The sequence below is a fragment of the Cavenderia fasciculata genome, assembly GCF_000203815.1.
Source record: "Cavenderia fasciculata unplaced genomic scaffold Scf_Dfasci-G-b-285a01.f1-5, whole genome shotgun sequence".
In the NCBI taxonomy this organism is placed as follows: domain Eukaryota; phylum Evosea; class Eumycetozoa; order Acytosteliales; family Cavenderiaceae; genus Cavenderia; species Cavenderia fasciculata.
The window spans coordinates 788417-803831 of NW_004457708.1; the positions used below are offsets into that span (position 1 = coordinate 788417).

At 31.6% G+C, this 15415-nt stretch overlaps 10 protein-coding genes across 10 annotated transcripts; 5 read left to right on the forward strand and 5 right to left on the reverse strand.

The window, feature by feature from the left end:
* Nucleotides 1-180: 180 nt before the first annotated feature.
* DFA_04001 (uncharacterized protein) lies at nucleotides 181-3312 on the forward strand (the record flags this gene model as incomplete). The annotated part of the gene is made up of 6 exons (XM_004366354.1): nucleotides 181-261; nucleotides 354-1397; nucleotides 1489-1703; nucleotides 1785-2651; nucleotides 2717-3121; nucleotides 3204-3312. 6 exons carry the CDS (start codon nucleotides 181-183, stop codon nucleotides 3310-3312), a joined length of 2721 nt encoding a protein of 906 aa, XP_004366411.1.
* A 230-nt stretch (nucleotides 3313-3542) lies between these two features.
* Nucleotides 3543-4059, reverse strand: DFA_04002 (uncharacterized protein; the record flags this gene model as incomplete). The annotated part of the gene is made up of 3 exons (XM_004366355.1): nucleotides 3543-3681; nucleotides 3724-3838; nucleotides 4044-4059. 3 exons carry the CDS (start codon nucleotides 4057-4059, stop codon nucleotides 3543-3545), a joined length of 270 nt encoding a protein of 89 aa, XP_004366412.1.
* Nucleotides 4060-4393: 334 nt separating this feature from the next.
* On the reverse strand, nucleotides 4394-4543 carry DFA_04003 (uncharacterized protein; the record flags this gene model as incomplete). Its single annotated transcript, XM_004366356.1, has 1 exon — nucleotides 4394-4543. The coding sequence occupies one exon, from the start codon at nucleotides 4541-4543 to the stop codon at nucleotides 4394-4396; it is 150 nt and encodes a 49-aa protein (XP_004366413.1).
* Nucleotides 4544-4736: 193 nt separating this feature from the next.
* Nucleotides 4737-6287, reverse strand: DFA_04004 (uncharacterized protein; the record flags this gene model as incomplete). The annotated part of the gene is made up of 1 exon (XM_004366357.1): nucleotides 4737-6287. The coding sequence occupies one exon, from the start codon at nucleotides 6285-6287 to the stop codon at nucleotides 4737-4739; it is 1551 nt and encodes a 516-aa protein (XP_004366414.1).
* A 708-nt stretch (nucleotides 6288-6995) lies between these two features.
* Nucleotides 6996-8338, reverse strand: DFA_04005 (uncharacterized protein; the record flags this gene model as incomplete). Its single annotated transcript, XM_004366358.1, has 4 exons — nucleotides 6996-7295; nucleotides 7916-7971; nucleotides 8023-8218; nucleotides 8285-8338. 4 exons carry the CDS (start codon nucleotides 8336-8338, stop codon nucleotides 6996-6998), a joined length of 606 nt encoding a protein of 201 aa, XP_004366415.1.
* Nucleotides 8339-8674: 336 nt separating this feature from the next.
* On the forward strand, nucleotides 8675-9003 carry DFA_04006 (uncharacterized protein; the record flags this gene model as incomplete). The annotated part of the gene is made up of 2 exons (XM_004366359.1): nucleotides 8675-8684; nucleotides 8705-9003. 2 exons carry the CDS (start codon nucleotides 8675-8677, stop codon nucleotides 9001-9003), a joined length of 309 nt encoding a protein of 102 aa, XP_004366416.1.
* Nucleotides 9004-9184: 181 nt separating this feature from the next.
* DFA_04007 (uncharacterized protein) lies at nucleotides 9185-11586 on the forward strand (the record flags this gene model as incomplete). Its single annotated transcript, XM_004366360.1, has 7 exons — nucleotides 9185-9904; nucleotides 9993-10085; nucleotides 10141-10224; nucleotides 10285-10611; nucleotides 10691-10951; nucleotides 11042-11218; nucleotides 11290-11586. The coding sequence occupies 7 exons, from the start codon at nucleotides 9185-9187 to the stop codon at nucleotides 11584-11586; spliced, it is 1959 nt and encodes a 652-aa protein (XP_004366417.1).
* Nucleotides 11587-11687: 101 nt separating this feature from the next.
* Nucleotides 11688-12015, reverse strand: DFA_04008 (uncharacterized protein; the record flags this gene model as incomplete). The annotated part of the gene is made up of 2 exons (XM_004366361.1): nucleotides 11688-11896; nucleotides 12006-12015. The coding sequence occupies 2 exons, from the start codon at nucleotides 12013-12015 to the stop codon at nucleotides 11688-11690; spliced, it is 219 nt and encodes a 72-aa protein (XP_004366418.1).
* A 393-nt stretch (nucleotides 12016-12408) lies between these two features.
* On the forward strand, nucleotides 12409-12748 carry DFA_04009 (uncharacterized protein; the record flags this gene model as incomplete). Its single annotated transcript, XM_004366362.1, has 2 exons — nucleotides 12409-12418; nucleotides 12534-12748. 2 exons carry the CDS (start codon nucleotides 12409-12411, stop codon nucleotides 12746-12748), a joined length of 225 nt encoding a protein of 74 aa, XP_004366419.1.
* A 767-nt stretch (nucleotides 12749-13515) lies between these two features.
* Nucleotides 13516-15323, forward strand: DFA_04010 (uncharacterized protein; the record flags this gene model as incomplete). The annotated part of the gene is made up of 6 exons (XM_004366363.1): nucleotides 13516-14193; nucleotides 14289-14372; nucleotides 14440-14526; nucleotides 14595-14921; nucleotides 15001-15267; nucleotides 15303-15323. 6 exons carry the CDS (start codon nucleotides 13516-13518, stop codon nucleotides 15321-15323), a joined length of 1464 nt encoding a protein of 487 aa, XP_004366420.1.
* Nucleotides 15324-15415: the final 92 nt, after the last annotated feature.

Here is a 15415-nt window from a genome sequence, read left to right on the forward strand (position 1 = left end):
GTTAACAGTTATCATAGTAGACAGTAGGCACAGTGCACAGTTGATAGTGGAGAGAAGAGAAGAGAAATTGAATGCATTAAATCATTCATCAACCAATCAATCAATCGGAGTAATAATTAAAGAGAGAGAGAGAGAGAGAAAGACATATATTGTCGATTATGTATATAGAATTAGAATAGAATGGATTTCTTCAAGTTCTTTCAAAAGGAATCTGCTAAACCTCAATCACCTGAGATTCTAAATGAACAGATTAGATTAGTTGTATGTATTGTATTGTTGGAGGAGGATGATCCCGAGAGACTAATAATATAATATATTTCTTCTTTCTTTCTTTCTTTCTTTATGATTTTTAGGCATATCAAAATTCAGCATCAATATTATTTGATACATTGTCAATTGATAATATAAAGAATAAGAATGGTGGAGTACAACCGCAGCAGCCACAACCACAACAACAACAACAACAAACACCAAACAAGACAATGGCCAATGGAAAGGGTAGTCAGTCACCGGTCAAACCAAGAGGCAAGGTTGAAATGTTAAAAGAGATGATGTTTGGAACGGTGCCAATGAACTTTCAAGGCACTACTACCAAGATACACTATCTTCCCGAAAACAATCAAATGTTGCTCACTAAATTGTTTACTTTAAACTTGCAAAGAGAAGAAACTAAACCACCTACATCACCCCAATCATCATCGTCATCGACAAACAACAACAACACCACCAACACAGGTCGTCCATTAACAACCATCATCACTCCTCCATCACCTGCTTCAGCAGCACCACTTGAAGAGATGAAAAAGTCTGCTTCATCGGCAACTCTACAAGATCTATCTAAACAAGTTGAACATGCTCAAGCTGCTGACCCAAGTTGTAGTAGTGCAAAAGATAGTAATAGTAATAGCAATTCTTCTACATTGACAAAAGATGATACTGTAGCCGACTTGAAATCAAATGTACCAAATGTTGTCAAACCTACATTGACAACAAGCGGAGGTAATTTACCAACTTCCTCAACATCTTCACCAAACAAGACAACTACAACTACAACAAACACAACAACAACAAACAATTTATCATCATCAACTAATAATGCAAGTACGATGAGATCAAGATCATCTTCGACAATGGGAGCAAGAGTCATGCCCAAATCACCATTACAATCTCAACCACAGATAAAAAAGGTGACATTGGCACTTTGTATTATTTTTGGACCACGTAATGACAGTTTGACACCTGTTTCAGAGGCTGTTGATAATCCCATTTCAAGATTCCATCAATTCATCATGACCCATTTTGTATATATCGATATGAGAATTAAACCAATCATCAAATTATTAAAGAATCAAATTTATTCAAAATTTACTCAAATGAAACCATCAAATCATGGTTCTGTAAGTAGAAGCAAGAAAAAAAAAAAGAAATAATAATTAAATATTTTATAATATTAACATTCTTTTTTTTATTTTTATTTTGTTTGTTTAGTTGTCTGGATTTGGATTAACAGAAGTAAATCAAATTTATAGAGAAGTAGAAAAATTTAGACAATATATAAAGGATTTATATTATGCACCAAGATTAGAGAAACCATTATGGATTGATAGTTTAAGTCACCCAAGTACAAAGAGACAATATTTTATTACATTTTTGGATAATTTACGTGATTTATTACCTTTATATAATACTCCAAAAACAAAATTGTAAGATGAATCAAAACAAAAAAATCAAAATATTATTTATACAAATATTAATTAACTTTTTCTATTTTATTTTCTATTTAGTTTTTTAACAACAATGATATCATCAATTTTAACATATAATTTAACATGGTTGGCAAATATGTTGGCAAGTTGTACCAATTCAACTGCCTATCGATGTACAGCAGACCGATGCAATACACTTTATAATTACGAGAATCAATTTATCAATCAAATGGCTGAGATGGTTGGTTACACTGGATGTCTTTCACCACAGTGTCGAAATGTAAAGGCACAACAACGTCTATCCAAACTTGTACTGATTGCACCCAAAGAAGATGTTGCCAAAAAGTTTTTACAAGTTATTAGTTATTTTTGGCGTTCCTTTGAATTGGTAATCAACAAAAATAATATAAATAATCTTTCAAATATGTATAGTGGTGATGATCTTGGTAAACCTTTTATTTTTGATCAATCATCAAATAATAATAATAATAATAACAGTAATACAGCAGAACATCAACAACAAGGAACTCCATCTTCTTCATCTGTACCAATGGGATCATCATTTAATAATAATAATCAAACATTTAATAATCATAATAGTCATACACCAATGAAATATTCAACAATGCCACCTATTTATCAACATGGTAATGGGACACCATCAAAATCAACTCCAACATCTCCACCACCATCAATTCCATTACCAACTACCAATTTCAATATTGGAAGTTATGATTCCACAGTACCATCTTTTATTCACAATCTACCTAGATCAATGTTGGGTGGGTATTCGACCAAATATGTTAGTGATCAATCTATCTTGGCCGTTCCCAAAAACGATTTTTTCCCTCAATTGGTAGATGATCTTAGATTATGGATTGATTATCATCCATTCCCTTCTCCAGTCAGAGAATTTACTGCTATTATTGCTGATACTACAAAATCGTAAGAAAACACAAATCAAAATAAAAAATAACCAATATCTAACTCTTTTTTTTTATTTATTTTAGATCATGTGAATTAGTAGTAGTTAGTAAAGAAAATCTTTGGAGTGATACAAATCCAATTACAGTGAACCAAACATCATATCCAGATGTAAAGATTTTAAAAGCCAACTTTTCAGAATATGTTTCATCGATTTTAAATACTATTGTTCATTTTTGGACGATTGGAATGCCACCAGAATCATGTATCATCTATCTTGAAGACAAATTACGTGAACTTTTTGTAAAGACTCTTAGATATCACGAGACACTCAAACACTACATTACACTCAACCAACCAATACCATCAACCATCAATCTTTTACCAACTGGTGTCAATTTAAATATCCCAACAATTCAATCAACTCTATTAGCAACACCTCTAGCTTCACCTCATGCATCAGTTACCAATTTTGATGCTATTAAACAATCGTATGTTAAATGAAAAAAAAACAAAACTGTTGATATTATTTATATTTTATTATTAACAATATTATTATTCTTTCTTTTCTAGATTATCTGGTGACCAAATATTATTAGAAAGTATTTATACATATCTTGTAAATTGTCAAAAACCAGAAGAACCATCAACCAAATCATCACCAACAACTACCAATGATTAAAAATTGATCAATATATTTGATGATTTATTATGATTTAATTTTAGAGTAAAAAAGAAACAGATGAGTAATAATCTTTTCATCAATACCGGGGTCAAAATTAGTGTCAATGCTCTAACTCCGAATTTGGCTGACAAAGGCATCTTATTTCTTCTCCAAATTTCATCAGTATTGTTTTGATAATTATCATAAAGAAGAGATATAATATCAAATCTACCTTTTTGGATTGCTTTTTAAACCGCCTTTAATGAACATTCACATTTAACAACTTGAGCAAGATATTCAACCGTTTCAGTGTGTCCATTTGTAATTGCTTTTTCTAGAGCTTCGGTTGTTGCATCTTCACTACGATCCTTTACGATCATAAAGGAACTTTACAACAATTAATGGATACATCATCAGATCTATTATTGCTCATCAGATCTATTATAATGTAGAAATTCAACGACATCTAATAATCCTTCTTTTGCTGCATTAACCATAACCCCTTGAGTGAATACACCTTGATGTTTTCTTGACCATGAAGAAACTATTATAAAATAAAATAAAAAATGTATGTTAATATAGGTAGGTTGATGCCAATAAATAAATAAATAGTTTTAGTTAATGTTTGGATGCAGTTTATATTACTTAGTATTTGTTATTGATCTTACCTCCATTGCACCAGTAGAACTACATTTCTTTCATGTAAATACTTTAAAATGTCAATGAATCCTTTACTAGCTGCTTCATACATTGCATCATGATCATTTAGTAGTACACTCTTTAGTGTGTAGAGTAACTTGATTGTCGAGAGATACCTCTCTTACATATATCACTCAACCTGATACGTTGTTGATTCTCTAATGTGTGTGGATAACTCTTGATGATGAATTCAACCAACTCTATCTTTTCATTTTCAACATGTCATCATCACCAGATATATAATCGGGTGCCCATTCCAATAGATATTTGAGTGTATCCAATGTTGCATTGGGATGACAACAATATCGATCGATTACTTGTACTTTTCTTTGAGGTAATACTTGATCGGTTGATGGTAGATAATGGCGAATAAACTGTAATGGCATTGCATACCTTGATATCATTGCAAGTGGTAATTGAATGATATCTCTTCCTTTGGACCCATATATCTCTTTGCATCAATTCTATTTGCATCACTTCTCTTTTCGTCATACTCTACTTTGAATATTTGATCGATATGACTGAATATCAATGATCTGATATATGTCATTTTGATATACATCATTAAATGTTGTTGTTGTCGTTAAAGACATTGGTTGATTAAAAGTATAATAGGAAGTACGTACTATGCTATAGCAAACAAATAAATTTTTCCGAAAGCATTAGTCACCTCCAGAAAAAATAAAGTAGCGGAACAGACAATATAATTTATTTACAACAAAAAAGAAGGTTTGTATCTGAATTTAATTTGAATGAATACAATTATCTAAACTTTGTAAAATATTATCAATGATTGTTTGAATTGTATTTTCATCAACTGATCCTTTTTGCCAAGTACAAGTTGCTCTACTTGATCCACAAACAGATACCAAATTAATGTTGAATGTTGATCCGTATACATTTGCACTTTGTGCATAGGTTGATGAAATTAATTTCCATTGTTGTGGTTGACTCGTTTGTTGTTGTTGTTGTTGTTGTCCCCATCGACCAACATCACTTACTTCAAAACTACATGATCTACCCATTGGAGTTGATGTCAATTTAGATGTCCAAAATTCTATCCATTTAGATGGAAAGTCACCAACATAATGTAACATGTTTGTACTTTTAATTGCACCTATGCTGCTTGCTGCCAGATCAGTTTTGTATTCTCTACAAGCTTCCCAAAATTGGTTGGATTCCCTTAGGATGGTTGCAGAGTATGATTTGGATCTGTCAAATGATCCTACAAAGTTACCAACCTCTGATTGTGGTGCTTCGGGGACACAGAGTGATCTAGCGTTGATCGGTGTACATGTACGTAGTGACATGGTGTCTTGTGACAGTGCAATGAGGTTGGCCAAGATGGTAGAGATGTAGATGGCAGCGTGTGGAGTTGTCTTTTCCAACTTACATTTGTTTAATAGTTTGGTAAACTTGTCAGCTGGTATTTCAAAGACACGAACCAATGTATTGTGCGTTTGTTTAACAGCGGGTGTTTGACCAGCCCAAAAAGGTACTTCAAAATATCGAGTGATAAACGATGGTAGCAATTTATGTTTAATAATGATTGGTAGTAGATCCATTGCAGTTGGATGATGTGGTGTACGTTTATCCAATGATTCATTCAATTTTGTACTATTATCAATGATTATGTTGTTGTTGTTGTTGGTTGCTCCATCTTGTCCATTTTCATCATTGTCATTTGATTCTGTTTCTGTTTTTGTTTCTGGTTGATTTAACAACTCTAATAAACGAGATAGAATGATAGTAGTACTTAATCCATCACTAATGACATGGTGAACGGTGAGAATGACAAACAGCTCAGTTGATCGGTCTTGATGTGTGAGGATGTGTAATCTCCAGAGTGGAACAGTCTTGCTAGTCAAATCAAAGTCTGTTCCAATCTCCTTTTCTAATACACTGGTCAATACGGTGTCGTCAAAGAATGCAATACCATGATCAACAGTAACCAAGTCATTGTAATCTATCGAATCAATGGGATTGAAACGTGGTGTGGTTGTTTCAATATCTGCAATCGTAACCGATAACAATGGTTGTTCATTACATAATAGTTGAATAGCTCTTGACAACTTGTTGTATAGATATCTATCTACATTGTCATTATCATTGTTATTGTTATTATTATTATTATTAAAAGGAAGAGGATAATCTAATTGTATATGAGCAGATAGGAGGAGTGTACCATAAACATTGGCTAGTTGTTTTGATACTTGATATCTTTCTAATAATCCTAATCCTCTTGAATGATTTAGTTTTTCTCTTGTTTGATTATTATTATTACTATTACTCATTGTTGTATCTGTTATTGTAAAATGAATAGCCTAGTATCCATCTTTGCAATTTTACGCAAATGCGTTGGTGAAAATATCTATTTATTAATTTAATTATTAAAGCAGGTAGGTATAAGAACAGAGATGGTTAATATAGATTTAGATATTGTTGTTACCTTGTGTTGTTGCAGTAAGGGATGATCATCAGTCGACGCAAAGTAAAATGTTGTATTTCATTCGAGTGATAGAGGAGTAGTAATACAAATGTACAGACCCAATGAAACGCAACATTTTACTCTGCACCATCGTGACTTTGATGAGTTGGTCGGCTATCTTGATGAGTGTACAAGAGGTACTGTTTGTGTGAGTGCAGGAAGGATGATCGTATTCGTTGCTTCTACTTTTATATCATTGAGGTTTTCTTTTATGTCATCTAGATTTATGGTGACCAAACCTATATCTACTTTGATTGTCTGAGTATATAATAATATTATTTAATGATTCTTAACCTTTTTTGATAATACATCAGATACAAACTACTCGAAGATTAATTCTGCTAATATAATATATTAAAAAAATAAATACATTGGTGTATATTAGTGTAGATAGCGCAAGTGGTAGAGAGATAGAAGTGTATCGAGATGATAAGACAACAATAAGACAGAGTAAATATGAGGGAGAGATATGAGATAATATACGTATGTAGTAAGTAGATATGAGTAATGTATTTCATGACGTTGTTGGTGCTTGACAATCGATATTCAAGAGCCTTGAATTTGCCATAGTAGTGACCTTCAAACTTTCCCTCGTCTTTAATTCATTCTTGCCCATACGATCTTTGATGGTTTGGAGGATGCGACTGTCGAGTTGAGTGATGGCAAGAGCATGACGATACTCTTCAAGATTGGTAGTATTTTCGATGATGTTACACCAATCTTTAATTGACAATGAATCGTTGTTGAGTTTAAAGACTACACCTTGAGCTAATCGTTTCGTGCCTCCTTCCCTAATGTATCTAACACTTGAATACTGTAATAACTATATAGATACTAGGTAAATATATAATTAGTTTGAGAGGTATTAATAATAATAATATATAGATATATGAATATATAGATAGTAATAATGACTTTAGATTAGATTGTAAATGATTATTAATTATAGTAATAAAAGATGAATATAGAATGTAGAATGTCTCTTTATTGGATTATTCTAATCCTTTTTATAATTGTTGATCCAGACGACTAACTGACGATGGTTAGTCGTTAGTATTTTATCCAAAATACTTTGCATATTTGACTTGTCCTAACCAGGATTGAGTATATTGAGTTCAATGAGATATCATTGAGATATCATTGATTTTAAACAATCTAGATCTAACAAATACTCTTTTCCTTTAATGTTTGAGTGGCAGGGTATTGTAAAGTTGGCACATCTTGCAATGCGATATCGCAGTTTGCAATACGATGGAGCTTTATCAAACATTATCTACCACCACCAAGAGAAGGGGTGTTGATAAAGAGAAAAGTGAATGAAATCACTCTCTATTGTTCACAAATGCAACATTTCTCAAAAGATAATAAGGAATGGAAACAAAGATATGTTTCAGTTCTTTGTCAACACCTATCCAACCACCATTGATTACAAACGATCAAGACATCAATATTTGGATGATGATGATGAAAGAAGGTATGTAGGTAGGTATCTAGATATTTGATTATCAATTATTTATTTACACTAATGTATATTTAACAACAATCACCGCGATTACCACGACCAATATTAATATCAATATCAATATCGATATCAATATTATTACCACGATTGCGACGACCACCACAACATCCTCTACCTGCAATCATCGATTCACCAACTGTTGCTGACACATTGGACGATTGGTAAGATGAATTTTGGATGGCACGACCAGAGACTGCTGAAAGTTGTGAAAGATTCTCTAAAGAAAATAATAGAGAGATTGAAATGAAAGAGAATTGGAAATTGGAATGTTAGAATTATACAGATATCGATGGATCGATGGATGACAATGATTTTCGACAAATACTTAATAACATTTTGTTTGTTGGTATATGATTAAAAGTAAATAATTAATATTGTTTATTTGATGAATTGAATACTCTTTCGTGTCATTATTTATAGTTTAGCAACCAACAATAATTACTCTAAAAATCAAATCAAAATCCCAATCAATATTAAATATTCCTATTTTAGAGTTGGGGGGTATTGGTAATCATTTTAGAATAATACTTTAGGATTTTTGATTGATTTTAACAACCATTTTACATCATTTACAAACTATAAATATTCTACTTTTTACACTCTTTTAATTCATCAAATCAAACAAAGTATAGAAACAATTATTCTTTCAATTCTATTACTCGCATTCTAAAATGATCTTTAGTATGTATACAATTATAAAGTACAATTTATAAATATTACAGTTATTAACCATCTATCTCTTCTCTTTCAATCCATTCCTTCACTTTTCGTTTCTCTCTCATTAGAAAACCTATCCAAATTATCACCAATTACCAATCATGGAGCCAATCAAAATGTAACAGTCCAAAGTTATTCAGATGTATCAAGTGATTCTGTTAATTCCATTGCTTGTAGACGTCGTCGTGGATGTTGTGGTGCCAACAACATTGATATCGATATCGATATTGATATTTGTATCGACAATGGTTTTGGTGGTCGTCGTGGTGCTCAATGGTGGTAACCATACTATTAAATACCATACATCATCAACGATTATTTTTTTATTACATTGCTAATGTGAGTTCTAAATATATATATGTCTCTAAAATGGTTATGATGATGAAGCTCGCGGGTTTGGACTGATAGTAAAAATATATTATTTTAATATTAAAATTTTTATTATTTCTTCTTCTTCTACTACTATGTTACATGTTCTTCTCTCTAACATAGATCGAGCATCATTATTCAGTGTATTTAGATCACTGTATCTAAGACAAGAGATATTCAGTCATGTTGAAGAGATAAATAATAGATTAAAAGATCATCAGAGTGATGGTGGTTGGATGAGACCAAGAATAACAAGAAAAGGAAGAGATATCATCAATTTAGCACATCTTGCAATGATATCACAGTATGCAATGCCATGGGAGTTTATCAAACATTATCTGCCACCTAGAGAAGAGGTATTGTTAAAGAGAAGAGTGAATGAAATCACTCTCTATTGTTCACATCCCAATGCAACATTGGATACACTATTACATCTATTGAAATGGTCTGGTGATTATAATCCTACACTTGTTGAAGGTCAAAAAGTAAACATTGAAGAGATAATAAGAAATGGAAACAAAGATATATTTGAATTCTTTGTCAACAACTACCCAACCACCATTGATTACAAACGATCAAGACAATGGGCAGCTGATAGTGGACATTTATCGATTCTCGAGTATATTGATTCTTCTCCTCCTTCTGCTGCTCAAGTAGAGTTTGACAATATGATCAACTTGGATTTTCCGGCAGCATATGGACATTTACATGTTTTAGAGTATTTGCACAATCGCGGTGAAGGTGATCGAGGTAATATAAAAGGAGACAATGCAATAGATAATGCTTCATGCACATCCAAATTGGATGTAGTAAAGGTATGTAATTAAAATAGATAGATCAATCACAATATCCTGTATTAATATCTCATACTAACCAACTATCACCATTATTCAAATTATTTAGTTTCTTCATTACAATACAACTAATGGATGTACTACCAATGCAATGGATTCAGCCATTTTATATGGAGACATTGAATTATTAAAGGTTTGCATTGTTAATAATAACAATAATAATAATAACAACAACAACAACCTAATAATTATTATAGTTTCTTCATTTTAATAGGACCGAGGGATGTTCGGATAATTCAATCGATATAGCATCAGAGTGTGGTCACCTTGATATTGTTAAAGTATGTTTCTATATGACACTTTATCCAATAATGAATCAACTAACCTATTAATTAATCTAGTTTCTACATGAACATAGAAGTGGAGGATGCACAAAAAGAGCTATGGATAAAGCAGCAAAGAATGGATTTTATTCAGTTGTAGAATGGTTACACCAAATTAGAAGTGAAGGATGCACAGAAGATGCTATGGATATGACAAATAGCTTTGAAATCGTTAAATTCCTTCATACCCATAGGTCAGAGGGATGCACAACATGGGCAATTGACTATGCCGCATGGCATCAAAATTTGGATATCTTAACTTTCCTCCATCACAATAGAACTGAAGGTGCAACAACAAGAGCCATTAACTGGGCTGCAGAAGAAAATAACATCAATGCTGTAAATGTATTGTATAGTATGGTGTATACAAGATATTATGATATTTATTATATGATTACTAATCTTTAATTTTTTATTTATATAGTTTCTTTATGAGAATAGGACAGAAGGATGTGATCCTAATATTATAGATAAAATTTGTTGTAAACCCAATGTTGGTTTGGATATGATCATATTTCTACATGAAAAGCTCAACAAACAATGTAGTGCCAAAGGATTAAAAAGTGCCATAAAGAATACAAATTTGGATATCATTCAATATCTCTCAAAACAAACACCACCTGATTTATGGACACAAGAATTAATTTTTCCTGCAATCAAAAGAGGTGATTTAAATATTGTCAAGGTATTTATTTATTTATTTATTTTAAAATAGATTTATCGATCACTCATCTGTCTAACAATGATAATATTATCTTCTCCACCACCAAAATAGTTTATACTTGATAGTCGACCACATCTCAACACTCACAATGCTATTGATATTGCCTCTATTCAAGGACACTTTGATCTTGTTCAATATCTTCATAAACATCGCGCGGAAGGATGTACCACTGCTGCGATGGATCAAGCTGCTAGATATAATCATTTTGAAATTTTAAAGGTACCTTTTGTATAAAGTTAATTAATTTACAGACAGACAAAGTTTTATTTATTTACTTTTATTATTCTCTTACTTTATAGTTTCTTCATTTTAATCGAACAGAAGGGTGTACAACCAATGCTATGGATAGAGCAGCACATTCAGGATATTTGGAAATAGTAGAGTTTCTTCATAAACACAGAACTGAGGGATGCACTGAATGGGGTGTTCACCATGCTACACCTTCTTTCAAACCCAATTACAATGTTGTAAAATACCTATTGGATAACAAACTTGTACCCAAACATTTAATCAAACGTGATCAAGTCAATACAGTATGCTTTGAAGTTGTCGAACTTGTAAATCAATATTTGGATAATGATGATGAAAATCAATAAATTAAATGAAATGTATGTACAATCAATCATTTTAAATAATCATTTATTTTGATGGTTGGTCACAATGATGATGAACAAATTATAATTTGACCAATGTATATTTAACAACAATCAGCACCACGATTACCACGACCAATATTAATATCAATATCAATATCGATATCAATATTATTACCACGATTGCGACGACCACCACAACATCCTCTACTAGCAATCATCGATTCACCAACTGTTGTTGACACATTGGACGATTGGTAAGATGAATTTTGGATAGCATGACCAGAGACTGCTGAAAGTTGGGATAGATTCTCTAAAGAAAATAATAGAGAGATTGAAATGAAAGAGAATTGGAAATTGGAATGTTAGAATTATACAGATATCGATGGATCGATGGATGAAAATGATTTTCGACAACATACTGAATAACATTTTGTTTGTTTGTATTTAATTGAAAGTAAATAGAATGATTTGATTTGAATAAATTAATATTTGTTGATTTAATGAATTGAATACTCTTTAGTGTCATTATTTATAGTTTTAGCAACCAGTAATTATTCTCTAAAAATCAAATCAAAGTCCCAAACAATATTAAATATTCTTATTTTAGAATTGGGGTGTATTAGTAATCATTTTAGAATAATACTTTAGGATTTTTGATTGATTTTAACAACCATTTTACATCTTTTACAAACTATAAATATTCTACTTTTTACATTATTTTATTTCATCAAATCAAACATATACAATTAATATTATCAACAATTAAAAAAAATTATTCTTTCAATTCTATTTACTACCAAATCAATCAATTCGCATTCTAAAATGATCTTTAGTATGTATAAAATTAATAAGTATAAAAAATTATAAATAATTTATTAAATATTAATATTTAACCATCTATCTCATCTCTTTCAATCCATTCCTTTCATCTTTTTTCATCTCTTTAGAAAACCTATCTAAATTATCACCAATTTCCAATCACGGAGCCAATCAAAATGTAACAGTCCAAAGTTATTCAGATGTATCAAGTGATTATGTTAATTCAATTGCTTGCAGACGTCGTCGTGGATGTTGTGGTGCCAACAACATTGATATCGATATCGATATTGATATTTGTATCGACAATGGTTTTGGTGGTCGTCGTGGTGCTCAATGGTGGTAACCATACTATTAAATACGGTCACCATGGTTATCAATGATGAATACTAGATAATAATAAACTATTATTCTCCAACTTCTTATTCAAATGATCTATCTACAAATAATACAAAATAATTAATATTTAAAAATATAATAATTATATTTCTTGTCTTGTTGTTGTTGTTGTTCTTTATACGTATTATTTTGTATCGAGTTGGTTCCTATAGTAAGTAAGGAACATTGACGGCGACGAGAAGTAAAATGTTGTATTTCATTCGAGTGATAGAGGAGTAGTAATACAAATACAGACCCAATGAAACGCAACATTTTACTTCTCGTGAACATGACTTTGATGAGTTGGTCGGCTATCTTGATGAGTGCACAAGAGGTACTGTTTGTGTGGGTGCAGAGGAAGCTGTATTGTTTGAGCATAGTTTCATACACCATTAACAAGTCTACTACTCGAACCGTTGTTTTGAACAGAGCCAAATTGGAATCGCAATTAAAACCTCGGGTCGAGGCTATCAAAACAGACAAGTTTGATGATCTATTTGCAAGAGATGCTTTATGCATATCTTGCGATAGGAATGTGACAACTTCATCCACCTTATGGCTGAATATGGTTGGCAATATCATTTTGTTGAAACGATGCGAAATTCCTACTTTGGTTGAATCAGATGCTAAATATATATATAATGCTATATATTAGTTTCATGATAACAAGTGAAAGAGAACAAAGTGATGGTCTTTGAAACAAAAATTAATTTTTTTTATTTCTTTACAAATAAGATGACAGAAAGAGATATAGCATCATTATTCAGTGTATTTAGATCACTGTATCTCAGACAAGAGATATTCAATCATGTTGAGGAGATAACCAAATTAAAAGGGCCGGGTTGGAGAAATAGAATAACAAGAAAAGGAAAGGATATTGTAAAGTTGGCACATCTTGCAATGATATCACAGTATGCAATGCCATGGGAGTTTATCAAACATTATCTGCCACCTAGAGAAGAGGTATTGTTAAAGAGAAGAGTGAATGAAATCACTCTCTATTGTTCACATCCCAATGCAACATTGGATACACTATTACATCTATTGAAATGGTCTGGTGATTATAATCCTACACTTGTTGAAGGTCAAAAAGTAAACATTGAAAAGATAATAAGAAATGGAAAACAAGATATATTTGAGTTCTTTGTCAACAACTACCCAACCACCATTGATTACAAACTATCTAGACAATGGGCTGCTCAAAGTGGACATTTATCGATTCTCGAGTATATAGACTCTTCTCCTCCTTCTGCGCAAGTACAGTTTGACAATATTACCAACTTGGATTTTCTGGCAACAAATGGACATTTACATGTTTTAGAGTACTTGCACAATCGTGGTGAATGCATATTTATAAAAGAAAACAATGCAATAGATAATGCTTCACGTGCATCTCAATTGGAGATTGTAAAGGTATGTAATTAATAACAGATAGATAGATCAATCAACAATAGCCTGTATTATTTCTTACTCACCACCATCACCATTATTCAAATCAAATTATTTAGTTTCTTCATTACAATACAACTGAGGGATGTTCGACTGATTCAATGGGATCAGCCATTTTAAATGGAGATATTGAATTATTAAAGGTTTGTATTTGTCTCTCTCTCCTCTCTCTCTTTTATTCAATCACGATGATCTAATTATTATTATTAGTTTCTTCATTTTAATAGAACTGAAATAAGTCCAGACCCCAATGAAATCGATATGGCATCAGAGTGTGGTCACCTTGATATTGTTAAAGTATGAACACTTTATATGACACTTTATCCAAGAATGAATCAACCAAACTAAACAATTTATTCATCTAGTTTCTACATGAACATAGAAGTGGAGGATGCACAAAAAGAGCTATGGATAAAGCAGCACAGAATGGATTCTATTCAGTTGTGGAATGGTTACACCAAAATAGAAGTGAAGGATGCACAACTAGAGCCATGGATATGACAAATAGCTTTGAAATCATTAAATTCCTTCATAATAATCGGTCAGAGGGATGCACAACAAAGGCGATGGAAATTGCAGCGTGGCATGGGAATTTGGATACAATAATATTCCTTCATCAAAATAGAACCGAGGGATGTTCAACAAGAGCCATTAAATCGGCAGCAGAACAAAACAACATGAATATAGTAAAGGTATAGTATAGTGTAGTGTATAATATCAGCTACTAACTATAAATTATTAATCATTTTTCATTCTTTTTTATTTAAATAGTTTCTTTATGAGAATAGGACAGAAGGATGTGATACCAATATTATAGATGAACTTTGTTTCAATGATAGTATTGATTTGGATATAATAATATTTATACATGAAAAGCTCAACAAACAATGTACTGCCAAAGGATTGAAACGTGCAGTAAAGAATGGTAGGTTAGATATCATTCAATATCTCTCAAAACAATCATATCAATCTCCTGCTTTATGGAAACAAAAATTAATCGACATGGCAATCAATAGAGGTGATTTAAATATTGTCAAGGTATTTATTTATTTTAATTATTTATTTTAAAATAGATTTATCGTTCACTCATCTAATTAACAATGATAATATCTTCTCCACCAAAATAGTTTATACTTGATACCCAACCACATCTCAACGCCGAGGTTGGAATCGATATTGCATCTGC